Genomic DNA, 17,523 nt, shown 5'->3' with positions numbered 1-17,523 from the left:
TCTCTCTCATGCCATAAAACAGTAAAGTTAGGTCCTTGGTAAAGAGAGGGCATGCACAATTTTATCCCAGGGGGTGTCACTGCAGCTTTTCAGTACACTACAGGTGATGGGGTCCTTGGCAGCACAGCTTCAGCAGGTGAATGAATGAATGTACAGTGGCAGTTGTTAAAGTCCATGTTTGCCAGCAGTACTGCATGGGTATCTGAAAAGGCTGCTTACAACCAAAGGGCCTGACTGCAGCTGTGCTCTGCTGGTTGGCAAGTAACTTCGATACTGATCAGTGTGGCCTTCGGTGCTGGCACTGCAAGTCACTGCTTTTAACAATGCAGACCAGAAGTGGCCAAATAGGAGACAGGCTGACCTGCTGTAAGGTATAACTCAAACTGTGTGCATCAGATGCATCTAGACCAGGCAGCTAGTGTGTGGGAATGGGAGAGTATTGCATTTTAGACAACAGCAAAAACCTGTAATTGCATGGCTAGGTACTTGTGGCACTGAGAATATGGGGTAGTGGCTTTCTGCTTTCATTGTACTTACCTTAGCATTCAATGGGGGCTGAAGCTTGAAGTTGAAGAAGGTCTATAGGCTCCAGTGATCCCCAGCACCATGTAGCCTCCCCAGCTACATGGGTTCAGATGGGAAAAAAGCATGGCTCTGTGCTTCAGAGAAGGAGCAATAGCCAACTGCCCTGTCTTTGTTTGGGAAGTTACATTCTTCGGACATGAGAAGTTGGGCTTGTCAGGAAAGGGTTTTCATGTAAATCATCCTTCTGCCAACAGAAGGAACTAGAAAGATGCAATGTATGACATACAGGCTGAGCAAACTTGATAGCCAGGAGCTAAAAAAAAAGTAAAAACTTACAATAAAGCCTCAGTAAAATTTAAGGAACCATAAGTTGCTTTTCATGGATGGTAGCACTACTTCTGATCTCCACAGCAGAGTTATTGTGTGTTGGCCAGGAGCAGATGAAAGGCCAGTTGCTGTGACTTAGGTGCTCCAAGACAGTACATACAAATGGCAACAGTATGTTAAGTGCTAACATGCTAATGAAGAGATCAAAGATAGCTTGTATGGTGGCTCACAGAGTTTGGCAGTGCTCTGATGCATGGCAGCTGACAAGTAATGGCAGGCACCCCAGTTGAGCCTTGAGTGAGAGCACAACAGGCAAGCACAGAGAAGGGCTGATAGGACCATGTTAGTGCAGCACTTAACGTGGGCAAGAGAGAAACATGCTGGTATTTACAGAGTGTCAGAATCTGCTGGCTGGCAATATTAGGTGCTAGACTAGCTCTCTGAGCATTGGAAGAGCACTTGGATCAACCACTGCAGATGCCAGACCATGTAAAATAGCTTCTGTTGGAAGAAACTGTGATTTATAGACAGCAAGATTGAAAATAAGGTTGCAAACAGCCCTGATTCTTGCCAAGGTAGCTGACAACAGAGATAAGGCAGTAATGGCAATTTAAATTGAAATGTGACTGTTGGAGCCTGCTTTGGGATATTGTAGTCCTCTGCTGTCGGTGCGGCAGGAGCATCTGCATTGGATTTATAAGGAAGCAAACAGCACCTCTGTATAAGTGAGGATAAATAGGATGGTCAAGGGGGAACAGTGGATGCAAGCTAAGGCAGCTTCTGCACAGGGAAATGAACGTAAAATTTCAAGATGGGTAGGCATTCCTGTGCCTGTTTTAGTCTGTGGGTAAGAATAGCACTGAAGAGGAGTCAGGAGGGGTGTGAATATAGGTTAGCAACTGGAGTACAAGCCCCCAGGGACACTGGATTGCATGGATTATGCCTACGCATGTTAGATTTATGCCATAACTGCTATGCAAACATCAGCTCCTTAAAACAAAAAAAAAACCCAACCAAAAAAAACCAACCCAAAAAAACCAACCCAACCCCAAAAAACCCCAACCCCCCTGCTCCCAGCCCCCAGCGCACCCCCCCCCCCAAAAAAAAAAAGAGTCCTCAGAAAAAGCAGCAGCAAAATCTGTGAGGTGTGGAGGGAAACCAAACCAAACCACCCCAAAACTCTGGCAAATGAAGATTAGAACTGCAGGAGAAAGAATAGGAGGATTCTGTGATACACAGGGACAGTGTCACTGAGGAAGCTGAGCAACTGTATGGGACAGTAACAACCTGGTAAAGCTTCTTCTCACTTTGTTGTTGGCTCCAGAAGATAACAGACCCCAGCAATAGGAGAAAAGCTGAGTAATGGGTGCAGTCTTTAAGAAATATTAAATCAACCAGCGTAGCAGACTGTTGACCATAGGGATGTAAGTGGGGGACAAAGCACCGCAATACTTGCTGCTGTTGGGAAAGATGCAGTAAAGCAAAGGTGAGCAAAGCAAGCTGAACTGTTGTCAGCTTTGTGTGGATGAGACTGTTGATAAAATAACTGAGCTGACCACTACCACAACAAGAACAAAGCAAGGATGCAAAAGTGACTGTAATAATTAGGAGAGTTTACAGACATATTGGCAAGAGGTCAAGTCTTGTGTTACAGCATGTTAACCAGAACAAGGGGAGTGCAGAGGCAAAGCTAAAGTAATACAAACTGAATTTTGACCCATGAAATCACGTGCTGGCCAGACCTTTGGTGCAAGGATAGTTGCTGAAGAGAGCACTGAATGACACAAGCTGCTCATTGCTGAGCTGAAGTTTTAAGAAAGCCTTCTCTGTCTTCTAATTCGCTCTGGAGCATCTTGATGTCATGGCATGAAATGATGAATAGCATCAGTGCAGAAGGCACAGCTACGGTGAATGTAAACTCAAGCAGATGGTGTCACGTAGATCCCAGTGTCATATATAAGGCTGCACATTCTCCTTGCTGCTTTGCTTTGCTGTTAGCTTCATTATGTGAAAAAGCATAGCTGATACAATGCAGGAATTGTGTGGTTCAGCTGCAGGACACCATAAGCCAGGTTTTACTGAAGATACCTTTCTTAGTTCATGTAAGGAGACATTGAAAGGCTGCCTGGCAATGTGGAATAAAAGACTGTGTTAATAATCAGTTCTGAAAAGAAAAAAATCTAGTAAGAATCCCGGCTAAAGCACTGTGTTAGAAAGTGAAGGAATACAGAGTTGAGTTCGTTCATGTGCCTTAGAAATAACAAACACTGCACTGGAATATCCAGAAAGGAATTAGGACTTGGCAAGGCACCAGCCTTATTCACCCCATCCAATGAGATGTGGCTGTTGAAAAGTGGAAACTTAAGGGTCAAACTCACATCTTGAACTTCAGTGTTATTTCTCTCCTACCATGTAAATGTGGTAGAAATATGCTGGAGCTATAGGCAGGCATGTCAATGTCTTTCAGGGTAGTGGCCTTGGGAAGAAAACTGAAGTATTAAATAGAATTACATGCATTGGCTTTTTGACATGATCAAAGTGCAACTTTTTACCTCTAGCATTAACCAGAAAAGAAGGTGAAAGTACCTGGGACTTCGGATGGCACAAAAGCCTCTCTTACGGGAGGGAGAGGCAAACGGAGGCTCTGACTAGCAGACCCTGGGGGCTGAGGGGCACTGCAGGCTGGGTGGGATAATCTGTCACTGCACCCCTACTCTGCAGAGGGACAGCATCTCTCCTCTTTCCGTTCTTTTCCCCATGGTTATAGTCCTGCTGGGAATGGTTTTATGTTCCTCTCTGAGGTCTATCTCAGCTTGACTCCTGCAGTCCTTAATGTGCTTCAGAGGTTCCTGACCCCCTAAGCAAGATACTTCTTGCAGAATTCACTGGCCCCCTTCCCACATACTTCTCAGCTCACCTTAATGTGCGGGTTCATGTTCTTCCAGGTGGCTCCTGGTGCTGTGGTTTGAACAGCTTTAGATTTAGTTTACACTGATGCAGGTGTGATGTGGGCTTTGGCAGTGCAGTCCCTACATCCAGGATTAATTTTTAGAGCATGTTGGGTACTGGGCCAGCTCCTTCACTCTGACCTGTGCCTGATGTCACACTGGTATGGAGGCTATTTCAGGGCATAGTAAGCTACCAGATAAAAGAGGTGGAGGGAAAAGGTGGACCAGAGAAAACACAATGTTTTCTCAATTCTGTAGCCAGTTGTCCATGGGGAACTGCCCCAGGCTTAGGGGTGCAGGCAGTCCCACAGTATAGAGAACAGATTTCTCCTCCTTTATTGTTTCACAAATTGGAGTGACCTGAACTTTGTCTAGCTGAGGGCTTGGACTGCCCAGCCCAGGGCCTGAGTGCTGTCAGCTGCGTGTTGGGATGGAAGACAACAAATGAAAACCAGGTCCCCAAGTCCAGAATGGATTTAGGCATCCGGAGCAGGGCTCAAGACAGTCAGTTCCCAGCCCAAAGCCTGTGAAAGGGTGGGCCTGGGCCCCAAATCAGTGTGTGCCAGAGCAGCTCATACATGGTATTTGCAGGAGGGAAACTTGAGCCCAAAGTGCTGAAGTTGGGGATGACATCTCACACTGACACCTGGACCTCTTCATTGGCAGATTAGAGCATATGACAGCTCACAGCACATTGCAGCCTGTAGGTGCTCTTTGACGCAAATCCTCTTGTCTGTCATGCCAGTAGGGCTTGCACAGCACCCATGCTGGAAGCTGTGGGGCTTGCATAAGCCTTTCTACCCTTGACTAACCTGTACGATTGGCTTTCCTTCACTTCTGCAGCTCATTGCATTAGCAAACATACCAAATAATCTCCTGGGTAGAGATGTGCTAACACCAAGAAATCCTTAACTTCTCTGCTTACCATGATTAACCCTGTTCGACCTCCTCCCACTGACCCTGCTTGAGCAGAAGGGTTGGACCAGGTCTCTCCTCACATCAACTGTTCTGTGACCCAGCAATGCTGTCTTGCATGCAGCTTTACTCAAGTTTTCAACCTGATACTGACATCAACTTGTCACCCCAGGACGGGAAGTGCTGAGCAACTGTGGCAGTTGGCTTCACAATGTGTGTGTGTGCCTCAGCTTAGCACTGCTCCCCTGCCTGGACCAAGTGTCTGCATCGCCTGTTACCTGGTCTCTCAGCAGCTGAGAGTGGGTGGTTTGGAAAGAGCAGGACTAGGGCATGTTGTCCCCCTCTTAATGCACATCCTCACTCTCACAGTCTGCGCTGTCAGAGCTTCCACGTATTTGTGCAGACTAGTGTGACTGATGGTCCTTTGTGGACCCCTCTTCCATGAGAAGCCACTCAGTGAGATTTTGGGTGCACTCCATTGGCCTGTTTCTCACTCCTGACATCACTGGTCCCTCTCTCTGCTGAGTGGGTGCCTCCTGGCACAGGGGCAGGATGGGATGAATGCCTGGAGGCTCCTGGAATGTGCTGGGACCAGCCTGGCTGGGCAGAACAGGGAGGGCAATGCACAGACAGATTGAGTTGAGTAGGGGGAAAAGTGGTTGTTGTGTGAATGGAAGTAACTGGGTCACTTGTGAGTGTCCCAGGCCACTTATACAGGTAGGGATGTACTTGGGCTGTGGCAAACAATCACCTGCTCCCTTTGTTTTTTTGCTGATAAAACAGTTCCAGCTTTATGGGCCTCCCATTTTGGTAAAAAATTCTTCTCTCTTAACAACTTGTTTTTCACGTTTCTGGTAACTCCTTTTCTTCTGCCGATAAGCGACTTTGCCAAAGTTTGTCCTGATCCTGTTCTTTCTGGCACTGCATTTTTTTTCTTTCCTGATAGAAGGAGTCTTTTGCACCTTGCTCCATTTCCCCTCCCTTTCAGCCTTTGCTTCCTCGTGTCTGTGCTGGGAGATGTTTGTTCTGTGGCAGGTTTTCTTCTTGCTGTTTTATCCCTGGCGCCTGTGTGCTCTGTCCCAGCCCTGACCAGTGGTCTGAGCCTGTCAAGAAACCCAACCTAAGGCATATTATGGTCCTATTTGTGCCATTTTCTTCCTGTCCCAATAGCCAGCACATTAACTGGAACTCAAGAGCAAACCTTGGTCTTCTGCACTCCAGAGAAAGGTGAACCAAAACCAGCCCATGGGACCACTGCTGTAGCCAGCTCCTGCTCTTCTGGTGCTTTGCCCCTTAAGTCTTTTCCCTTCCTGATGTACGCACCAGTAGCGTATCCTTCCTAGCAGGATTCATGTATTTTGGTTTCTGTCACACAGGTTTTGCTTAGTCCTTGCCTTTGCTATCACTAGGAAGGGGTGGCTGGGTCCTTTGGGTGATGGGACTGCAGAATAAATCTGACTTGTTATGCATTGTGAGCTCCTGCAGCTGGGTTCTAACAGGCCATGTCTTGCTCTCCCTCCAGCCTACAGAGCTGTTTCCCCTGCTATGATGCCAGGGCAGATCCCCGACCCGTCCCTGACGGCCGGTGCGCTGCCTGGGCTCGGCCCCTTGACAGGACTGCCTGGCACAGCCCTGACCGTTGAGGAGCTGAAGTGCGCCGACATCCGCAACATCGGGGCAATGATCTCACCGCTCCACTTCCTGGAGGTGAAGCTTGGAAAGAGACCCCAGCCCGTGAAGAGTGAGGTGAGTCTTGGGGGCTGCTGGCTGCAGATGACCCTGAGGGGCCATGGCCTTCATCTGCCTGGCTTTCTTTCCTGCCTGTGCCCCAAGCACAAGGGTGCTTTCAAGCCAGGGTGGCCAGCAATGTGTTTTATAAGCATGTCATGCTGCCTGTTTGGTGATGTGCACATGTGTCGGTGGCTGCTAAATGAACTGCCTCTTCCCTGAGCCTGAATTTATGTCCCTGTTGCATGGGCTGGGAGTGGTAGTCTCAGTGTCCCAGACCTAACTGGTCCCATGCAGCTGTTGGCAACTAGCTGAACAAAAAGCCTGCTTGTGGAGTCTGGTGCAGCCAGCATGGTCCTAGGTTGGGGTACTCGCCCAAAGGAGTAGCTATGCAGCCTGTCAGAGGATTTAGAATCATAGAATCATAGAATAGTTAGGGTTGGAAAGGACCTTAAGATCATCTAGTTCCAACCCCCCTCCCATGGGCAGACACACCTCACACTAAACTGTGTCACCCAAGGCTTCATCCGACCTGGCCTTGAACACTGCCAGGGATGAAGCATTCACAGCTTCCCTGGGCAACCCATTCCAGTACCTCACCACCCTTACAGTAAAGAATTTCTTCCTTATATCCAATCTAAACTTCCCCTGTTTGAGTTTTAACCCGTTACCTCTTGTCTTTTCACTACAGTCCCTAATGAAGAGTCTCTCCCCAGCATCCCTGTAGGCCCCCTTCAGATACTGGAAGGCTGCTATGAGGTCTCCATGCAGCCTTCTCTTCTCTAGGCAGAACAGCCCCAACTTTCTCAGCCTGTCTTCATATGGGAGGTGCTCCAGTCCCCTGATCATCCTTGTGGGCCTCCTCTGGACTTGTTCCAACAGTTCCATGTCCTTTTTATGTTGAGGACACCAGTACTGTACACAATACTCCAAGTGAGGTCTCATCATTTGATGAAAGCATTCATCCTTTCATGATGCTTTCATCCCACCTCGAGCCCTTGGTGCTGATGGTGTCTTTCCTGTGAGAACAAGGTGTCTGAGTGCTGTTGAGCAGCAGCAGTGACCCAGCCTGTGCTGCAGGTGCTGCTGGCTGTGGCTGTCCCTGCCCTGCTGCTCTGCTCCTGGGATGGGGCAGGTGGCAGCTTCTGTTTGGTACCTCAGGCTGGCATGACAAAATCAGGCTGCAGGGACTTGGGAGACGCTTGCACAGCATTCTCCTTGTGTGGTTGTCTCATGTTTTGGTTGTCCAGTCTTTGACTCCTTGACCTTTGCTGTACTGATGGTGAATGTTTGCACCTCACACTGCCTGCAGGCAGAGCTGGGAACCCATCAGTTCAGAGACCCCGTGGTGGTGAGGGTGGTGGCAGCTGTCACAGGGTCTGATAAACAACCCTTCTGAGCAGTGCATTTGCTGCTGTGGGTACCTCAGATGATGCCATATGAGGATGTGGCGATGTGCATCCTCTAGAGAAGTCTGTGAGACAGTGATAGATGATGTGAAAAACTATGATGAGCTGTGAGCTGAAGGGGGTAAAGCATCAGGTCCAGGGAGCAGCCTGATCTCTAAATGGTGCTGACACATGATATGACCTAACATTCATGGCAAAAGCTCAGCAGCACCCAGGCCCACCTGTGGGGAGGGTGCCTGCTCCTTACCTCCGGCCCCTTGCAGTGGACACCTCCAGGAAGAGCTGGTATGCTGGAGTCCATCTGTTAGTCTTACATAGGTGCTTTGTACCCAAGGGGGTGTCCTATCAGCTTGTGCAGCATCCCATGGAGATCACCTGGAGAAGGATTGAGCAGTTCTGCAATGGCAAGAGCTGAGGCAAAGATGCTGTGGGAAGGCATTGGAAAGGCCTGGGGTATGCTAGTGGCTTTGGTCTCTCTGTGGCAAGGCAGTCATGGATCAGCAGCTGAAGCCAAATGCTGTCCCAAGCTCTCAGCCTGGGTATCCTACAGCAAATGGGATTCAATGCCCATCTTGCTTCATGGCTTGGGGAAGAAAGAGGGTGTATGTAACTGTGCTGTTTTCCCAGGCACAGCTCCTTCCTGGGGGTGTCTCAGGCACCTCTGAGCTGGCCCTCTAACAGCTGCTTTTGTTCAGTAGGCATGGGGATGTAGTCTCATTGGCCTCTGTGCAGCAGGGACAGGGCATGTGGAGTGAAGATGGGGGAAATCCACTGACAGTCCCCAGGTAGCCACTGTCCCTGCAGCCAGTTCCTCCCCTGCATAGCTTGTGAAGCTGAGGACAGCAAATGGAGCTGCCTCTGGCACAGGCTTTGCAGTGAAAGCCTTTGGGAGCTGAAGCAGTAGCTGCTTATCCCATGAGCAGCCAAGAAGCTGCCCACGCATGATTTTGCAATGCAGCCTGCGGCTGCTTTCCTCTAGCCAGAGCCAGCGGACGCTGGGTACCAGCATGCCATGATCTGCGCAGCGCCTGCGAGGGCAGCCTGCTCCCCATGAGCTGGGGCACAGGCAGCTTCCTCTGCTGTGCTGGGGGGACCAGCACCTCCTGGCACTGAGGTGTTTGTCCCTGGGACTGCACACTAAACCCACCCCACAGGGGGAAGGGCAGCCCTACTGTGCAGGCTGCCTTTCTCTTGGGGCAGCTGTTGACATGTGCTGCCAGGCTCTCAGGCTGGTGATCACCTCGGTCCCTGGTGCTGCTGACTGAAGCAAGACTGGGTCAACCCCAGACCCACAGGGCTTCCGTGGAGATCAGCTACTGAAACATGCTGTGAGGTGATACACCATCACTGTCTCTCATACTGTAGAGTCCTAACCTTCAGCATCAGGGTCATCTAACCTTTTTGAACTGAAATCAAGCAGAAGCAAAGAGGGGGAAACCTGCTTGAAGTTATAGGAGCTATGGTCAGAAACAGAGCCAAGAGCTCAAGCTGCCATTGTCTGTGCTGAACTACCCTCCTTGAGCATCTGTACCCAGTCTAAAGGACATGGCTCTTTGCTGGGCCCTCTGTGGGGTGGAGGGGAAGCTGAAGGGGCAGCGAAAGGTCACTTTGATTCTTACTGAATGGAGCAACTGGGCACTGAAATGTTCTCAGGGATACTGTGGGGCCTGTGCAGTTGGCTCTTCCAGTTTGTTTTACTTTGCAGGAAAATTTGGGCTGTTTGTTTTGAGCTTTGGAGCTCTGAGCATGTGTCTTCTCTCTGCACCCTGCTAAGAATCCTTGAACCAAGGCCAAGAAGCTATCTAAAGGGTAGATGAGTGGAGGGGAATGGTGGCTACCCTGATGTCCACCTCCTAGTAAACTCTTCGTGGTGATTTTCTAAGAGCTGCTTATGCCTTTGCTATGGGGTATCGTGGTCCTACCAGGAGGAAAAGGCAGCAGAACATGGAGTTAGAGCCTTCCTGGTCACTTGTGCTAATGCCTGCCATGTCTGAGTTATATGGGTGCAGTGAGAGCTGGTCACTTGTAGCTGTACTTGGGGGCATCAGTGCAGTTCCCATCCTGGCTTTCCCATGCACCATCAAGCATGGTGTGTGATGCCCCATGGAGCTGCCTTGGACATCCGGCATTATGGAAGTCTGTGCATGGGTTGTGCTGATTTTAGCCCTGGCTGAAATAACAACTTTGGAATAATGTTTGGGAAGTAAGGTATAGAAAATGCAAAAGCTATTAGTGCTAGGAAGCATGGACATCATTTTTCTAAAGCATTCTATACATGCTGCATATTGGACATGCGGCTTCCTTAATGTATCCCTTCACCTTAACTGTGCTGAGTCAATGTCTTATCCTGACCTTGCACATCACATTGGGATGTTTTGATCAGTGGGCTCTGGACTCTTGTGGATATTAGCAGTGTGCACAGTCTGCTGTGGATGATGGCACATACAGCATTTGTTTCCTGCAGATACCACCAGTGTACCTATGTGCGGGGTAACTTGGTGGCCTCCCACTCCCACCACCACTTTGTGGCCTTGGAAGTCTCTGACCTTTCCTTTGGGGTGACTCAGCCTAGCTCTAGAGCAGCAAGGCGGTTCAGTTGGTGTGTGCTGCAAGAGGCTCATCTGGGAGATGTGTCCTTCAGCCTCACTGACTTGGGAATGTACTAAGGGAAGGACATGCCGTTTGTGACTGCACTTAGAAAAGGTGCAAATAGGCTGTGGAAGTGCTCATAAAGGAAATGTTTCTGCCACTGCATTTGAAAGGATTTGTTCTGTCAGGTATTTGTTGATAAGCATGAGGCAGTTCAGTCTGATATCTCAAATTTCAGAGTCCCAGGTCACATGTGCTTGAAGACACTGGGGACCTTTACTTCTTTAGCCATGCTACAAAGCATAACCTGGATGCCAACTTTGCAGGACATTCCAGCACTTCAGATATTTCTTGAAGAAACTGGTTTGGGTTCTCAGATGTAAGCATGCCATAGGCCATTTCCTCAGGCTTTGTAGTAAATATCCCTAAATACTTTGATTATGGGTTTCTAACCCATAGGGCTTCTGGTTTGAGTTAGACAACACAGAGCAGCTGAGTCATGGTGAGCAGTGCAGGCACTGCTGTATCCTGCTTCTTTACAGGGCATGCAGGACCTGTCACTGTGGTGGCCCTCTGACAGCCAGTGTTGAAGCTGCAGCAGACAGTCCCATGGATTGGAAGGGGCAAACAGCAGCCAGGTCCTGCTGGGGGACCTTGCAGGTTTCTCTGCCTCTCACCCTGGGCTCTGTGCATGATGCTTCAAATGACTGTACTCACAAAGCTGTGCCTGTAGATGTCTGTGTGATGAACTGTGCTCATCTCTGTAGATTGGGGCTGTGTTCCCCTTGTGTCCACCATCTCTCAGGGAGGGAGCAGCCCTGCAAAGAGTTATATGTCTCCTGCCAGCTGTGGGTACCACACTGGTGGAGTTAGAGGCCATGGCAGCAGCACACTTGGTTGCTGGTGAGGATTAGTCCACATCACTGGTGGCCACTGGCACACATGGCTGCCAGCCATCTCCTTGCCCTGCCTGGCGGGGCTGCTGGTGTTCATCCCTATCTCCTGCCCTGCCCCACACATGCTGGCTCTGACCTGGACTTCTCTGTCTTATTGCAGCTGGATGAGGAAGAGGAGAGGAGGAAAAGGCGCCGGGAGAAAAACAAAGTAGCAGCAGCACGATGTCGTAACAAGAAGAAGGAGAGGACGGAGTTCCTGCAGCGGGTGGGTGCCCTGACCTCTGCAGGGCACAACAGGGACCTTGGCAGGAGTACCGCCTTTGAAAGGTGCCCTAGCTGTGGGCAGCACTCCCTGCTGAACTGCCCCCTTTTGCTCCTGTGCCCTTACTGGCAAAATACAAGCCCAGTGGCCCCCTTTCCATGAGACTGTGAATGTGGTGGCCAGGCAGAGCTTACAAGAATCTCTCTCTGTGCCCATGGTACCAGGGATGGACAGGGCTTAAGGTGGGCTCTGGGGCCTACCTTCAGAGGGCTAAAGGAGGCTGATAGTGTCTCTGCGTTAGGAGGAACGCCCGTGGGAGTGTGGCACAGGATAGGGGCTGACAGCATGTCGGCCTCCTGCCCAAGTTCCCGAAGGTTTCCCTGTTAAGAGGCCAAATGCCATCTCACCTGTGACCCCAAGGCAGCAAAACTCTTGCAGCATCTCACTGCTTTTCTGCGAGGGGTGGTAGGACACGGGCAAATGACAGTGGAGGACAAGGAGCCACTTCACAAGTGCAAATCCTTGCAGATGGGGGGTAAAAACTTAAAACGAGGGTTTGTTTCCAAACCCTCTTCCAGACCATGGGAAACAGCCAGGCAGGGTTTTTGCTGTGGTGCAGCAGAGACCTCTCTTAGGAGGTGGCTCTGTGTTTTGTTGTGTTAACACTCGTAATGCAAGGCAGTGGGGATGAACTGCCTGTAGGACCTGTGCCTTGGCAGGTCCTCAGGCTGCTTCTGTGCTGTAGCGGCTGAAAGACAGCACTGAGCAGAGACGGCTTGTTGGACAAAGTGTTTCTCCTTCTGTCTTGTCCTCTTGAAGTAAAGTCACATGGCGGTTGTGTTTCTGTCCTGCTAGGAGTCTGAGCGTCTGGAGCTCATGAATGCTGAGCTGAAGGCACAGATAGAAGAGCTGAAGCAGGAGAGGCAGCAGCTGATCCTGATGCTGAACCGGCACCGTCCCACCTGCATCGTGCGGACAGACAGCATCAAGACGCCCGAGAGTGAAGCCAACCCGCTGCTGGAGCAGCTAGAGAAGAAGTGAAGGTGGCACTGGGCCAGGAGGAGGAGACAGTGGTGCAGGGTCTTCCAGGGTCTCTAATATATGTACTGTATGAAGAACTGTGCACCCAGGCCTGGTGCAGCCAGCACCCAGTGGGCTTCCTTGGGAACTATGAACCAAACAAATATGGGGACAGAGATCAGGAACCTTCAACCATGTACTCTTAAGGCTGAACCCAGGAGCAGGGCTAGTGGCGCCGGTGAGGGCAACCTCCCTGTGATACCTCATCATGGCCCTTCAGCCTGCTCACGGCCCTCGGGACCCACAATGCCGCAGCACGTCCTGCAACAACCACATGCCCTGTGGGGAGAGGGCTGTGCAGTGCCCACCAGCTCCCTGCCCAGCGGCTGCTGCTCCTGGCACATGCTCCGGAGGGAATCCCACAGCCAAGAACCAAACACTTGATGCAGCCCCGTGTGGTGGGCAGGCCTGTCGGGGCTCGGTGGCGCAGGCGCCCCCCGCAAGCACACTCAGTATAATGTTTACAGCCCAGCTGTCCGTGTCGGCCGTGCTTTTGAATGCACATTTTTACACTTTTTTAAAGTATTTTTTACAAAGTTTTTATACAGCAATCTCTATATGGATTTATATAATCACTAGATGTGATCCCATAGAAATGTATGTTATGATGGTCTGTTTGTTACAAATGCATATGCCACAGTTATCTCCATTGTGTTACTTGTCTGGTAGCATCTGGCTTCTTTCCCAGCATGCTGGGAAGGGGCTCCAAGCTGCCCTCTGCAGTGGTGTTGCTACCCTCTCCATCCATGTATGTCCTTCATAATACTCAGTTCTGTATCTCCCAGTAAATGTTACTTTTATGTATGTTGTCCTCCTGTGCTCTCTCCAGGTCAGGCCGTGGTGGGCTCTGGCCAGAGCATGGCACTATGGCAGCATACGCCAGGTCTGACCAGGCCAAGTGCATTCCTGGCTAAGTGGGATGATGGAGCTGATCCCTTTCTGGTGGTTCTCTGTAGTAGCAGCTATGGGCCTGGGGAGTTCACCCTGAGGAAGCTGGGAACCTTGGAGAAAGCTCTGACCATTGTCAAGCAAGAAGTAGCTCAGTGCTGCACCAAGGAAGGCCTGCAGGGCATGGCTTGCCAGCTGGAAAGGCAGAGGTGTGAAACGGACACCATCTCATCCTTACCTGGTCCTCCTTGTTTGAAGTCTGAGCACAGCAGCTTGAACTCCTTTCAGGGATGAAAAAGAGTGTCCTTGTGGTGGTGATCCCTTCATGGAAGAACGTGGATAACTGTTCATTTGGGTCTCTGCTGAGTCAGAGCCTTGCACCTAACTGATGTGATGGGAGAGCTCCTAAAGGTTGCCCTGGGTTTCAGCCAGTGCTGAGCACAGGGGTGTGGAGGTTGAGAAGATAATCAGCCAGGTATGCTTCAGGTGCTTGGACTGAAAGAGTTAGCATCCCCATATGTATAACCAAGCCCTGACACTAAGATTATGGGGGCAGTGAGAAGGTATCTTGATCTGGACCGAGCAGACCATATCTCAACATCCATGGAGGGTTGTCTCAGAGGAGTAGTGGTTCATCCAGTCTTTTCCCAGACGGTGTCCTACCCATTACTAGTGTGGATGAGGCTACTTAGATGCAAACTGCAAATGAAAGAAGCTTTCAGCATCTGGTACAGGTGCACACTTGAGCCAGGAGCACTGATGCAGTGGTGGGGAGATGAGCTTGACCTAAACATGACAACAGCATGAGATGAGGCCTTCCCTGAGCACAGCTGCTTCTCTAGTACGTGTTTCAATCTTTGTAGTCTCCTTTTCCAACTGTTAACCTCCAGGGATATACGACATCAGTTCTTTCCCTGTTTCATACTTCTTCCTGGATTTCCCCTCCCTTTCCATAAATTCTGGTTTTGGGACCTCCCAAAATGGTGCCAGTAGCCTTATTTAGTGTGAAGTACATTGGATGTGTTACAGACAAACATTTTGCCCTGGGAAGGCTAGCTGTCTGAGGTGCTTGGAGGGATGTGCAAGGGCAGGACCTGAAGCAAAGCTGGTGGAGAAAGGCAGCTGTTCCTCTGTGCTTCCTTCTGCCCAGACACTGTAGTAGTGGCTCAGACCCATTTCTCTGCTGCTAGCTGGAGCCAGTCATCATATATAGAGGAACACAGTGCTCCTCACTGAGCTCTGCTGGAAGGACACAGCACTTGCTGGGCCTGCTCCTCTCTTCAGGAGCTTTATTTCTCTCTGCAGAATGTACATGGTAGTGAATTCCCAGGCTCCTGCAAGTATCAGTTTCCTCTTGGGTGGTCAGTGGGAGCTCTGCATGGTGTGTCAGAGGATCCAGCAACAGGCATCTCGTGCTTTTTTGCTCATGTGGGAAGCCTGTGCACTCATCTCCACATGGGGGGACTCTCACCCACCAGTCACACACCTTCCAGCAGCACTGGTTGTGCTTCCATGGCCCTTCTCTGGCAAACGGCCACACTGCAGTAAAACTTCCTGCTGTGAAAACAGCTGGTTTGCAAGAGAAATATAAGGTGCCCTTTGAAACCAAGCATCAGTTTAATGCTCAGGTACTCTAGCCAAGGCTTATGCAGGCAGTATCTGAGTCCCAGCAGTGCCCAGATGGGTTTTTGCCCTGTATATCATCCAAACAGCCTCCTTCTGCATTCCAGCCAGTACCAAGAGGTTTGCCACTCAGTCTGGGACATTTCTTTTCAGGGGACTTAGTTAGTTTAAGACCCAATGAAGTTAAAGTAGAGGGTTTAAAGCAGTTAAAGCCTCTGCCCCATAGATCACAACCTGAGAGTGTTGAATGGAAAAGGCTCCATCTCAGCACAGCCCTTGGCTAAAAACTCTTCCTGGTACCTGTAGGAGACAGGCTGTTTGATATTCCTGACTTACCATGTGTTCTCTCCAACCCCCCTTAGCAGAGGTACAAATATCCCCATGTGATCCAGGGACACCTTTCAGGCTGCTGCATTACAGTGGCATCTCCTGGCAAGGACAGGAGCAGTGGGCACATGCCAGACACAGCCCACGTTGCTGCGTGCCAGAAGGGTGCACCCAAACCCAAAGAGCAATTATTGTACCTGTGGCCATGTCCATGCACCTGGGTCACATTCTGCTGGTAATGTGGACTTGCTGGGACAATGCAAGGGACACAAAACCACAAGGGAAGAATCCCAGCAGCCTCCTGGCCTATATCAGCCATAGCGTGGCCAGCAGGGCCAGGGCAGCCATCATCCTCCTGTACTCAGCACTGGTGAGGCTGCACCTCAAATCCTGGGTTCAGTTCTGGGCCCCTCACTACAAGAGAGATACTGAGGTGCTGGAGCGGGTCCAGAGAAGGGCAACAAAGCTGGTGAAGGGCCTGGAGCAGAAGTGTGATGAGGAATGGCAGAGAGAATGGGGAGTGTTCAGTCTGGAGAAGAGAAGGCTCAGGGGGACCTTATTGCACTCTGCAAGTACCTGAAAGGAAGATGGAGAGAGGAGGTGGCTGATCTTCTCCCAAGTAACAAGTGACAGGACAAGAGATAACAGCTTCAAGCTGCACCAGGGGAAATTTAGGTTTGATACTGGGAAAAAAATCTTCACTGAAAGGCTGCCAAGGAAAGTGGTGGAATCACCATCCCTGGAAGTGTTCAGAAGTCGTGTAGATGAGGCCCTTATTGACAAGGTTTAGTGGCAGTCCTGCGGGAAAGGTTGGACTTGATGACCCTACAGGTGTTTTCCAACCTAGCTGATTCTATGGCACCTCTCAAGGGTGATCCAGCCACCTCTTGGCCTTCCCACACCCACAAGTTCTGTGCAGGGCGTAGCGCGGGTACCCCGGCCTTCGGCTCGGTGCCGGCGGTGCTGCAGCTGCTCGCCTGGCGGACGGGAGGCTGCAGCCAGCGCCCCGTGCCCGCTGCAGCCCCCCGCCAGGCCGAGCCCTGCTCCCGACGGGCACACCCGCCCCTCCGCACGCCCGAGGACCCTCCGAGCCCATCCCGCCGGCAGGGGGTGCTGCGCGCCGCGGGAGCGGCGGGGCCGGGCAGGTGCGCCGCCTGCCGGCGGGAGTGGGACTGAGCCGCGGAGGCCGGAGCCGGGGGGTGCCCCTCTGGGCAGAGCGGCAGTACCGGCCCTTCCCCAGCCCGGGCACCGGGCACCGAGGGCTGGAGCACCTCTCCTGTGGAGAGAGGCTGAGAGAGCTGGGCTTGTTCAGCACCGAGAACAGAAGGCTCCAGGGAGACCTTGGAGCAGCTTCCAGTGCCTAAAGGGGGCCAACAAGAAATCTGGAAAGGGACTTTTTAAGAGAATGTGTAGGGATAAGACATGAGGCAACTGTTTTAAACTGAAATAGGGTAGATTTAGATTGGGTATAAGGAAGAAGTTCTTTACTGTGAAGGTGCTGGGGCACTGGCACAGGTTGCCCAAAGAAGTTGTGGCTGCCCCATCCCTGACAGTGTCCAAGGCCAGGCTGGATGAGGCTTTGAGCAACCTGGTCTAGTGGAAGGTGCCTCTGCCCATGGCAGGGAGGTAGAACTAGGTGATCATTAAGGTTCCTTCCAACCCAAACCATTCTACAGTTGTGGTGCCATCCCATGATGTCAGATGATTCCTGTTAGAGATGTGACCCATTTCCCTGCTATTTCATCTGCAGGCCCCTCTGCTTGCAGGGTACCTGAGGTGGTTTGACACCCAGGACTACCAACACTAACTCCCAGGGTGCCACCAGTCCCCTCTTGCACATGCTCATCCGCTGTTTTGTGAGGTCCTCATTCAGGATCCTTCCTACACTCATCACTTCAGGCAGGAGCTTTCCCCAGGGCGTGATACCACATTTTTCCTGAAGCTCAGGCAGATGAGTCCCATCACATTTCCATTGCTCAGATACATATCCCAATTCCCTGATGTCC

General features: G+C 50.9%; 1 protein-coding gene across 2 annotated transcripts in view; it reads left to right on the top strand.

Moving 5' to 3' along the window:
• JDP2 (Jun dimerization protein 2) overlaps positions 1-13,483 on the top strand; it is a 43,217-nt gene extending 29,734 nt beyond the window's left edge. For both annotated transcript variants that reach the window (XM_031048837.2, XM_034062559.1), the window contains exons 2-4: positions 6,238-6,461; positions 11,498-11,602; positions 12,455-13,483. In XM_031048837.2, the coding sequence (XP_030904697.1) occupies positions 6,261-6,461; positions 11,498-11,602; positions 12,455-12,640 (492 nt within the window). In that variant the 5' untranslated portion in view covers positions 6,238-6,260 and the 3' untranslated portion in view covers positions 12,641-13,483. The remainder of the gene's footprint in view (positions 1-6,237; positions 6,462-11,497; positions 11,603-12,454) is intronic.
• The last annotated feature ends 4,040 nt before the right edge of the window (positions 13,484-17,523 follow it).

The sequence above is a fragment of the Melopsittacus undulatus genome, chromosome 4 (genome assembly GCF_012275295.1).
Source record: "Melopsittacus undulatus isolate bMelUnd1 chromosome 4, bMelUnd1.mat.Z, whole genome shotgun sequence".
In the NCBI taxonomy this organism is placed as follows: Eukaryota; Metazoa; Chordata; class Aves; order Psittaciformes; family Psittaculidae; genus Melopsittacus; species Melopsittacus undulatus.
The sequence above is the reverse complement of the archived record's forward strand: the minus strand, read 5'-3'. Positions and strand labels throughout refer to the sequence as shown.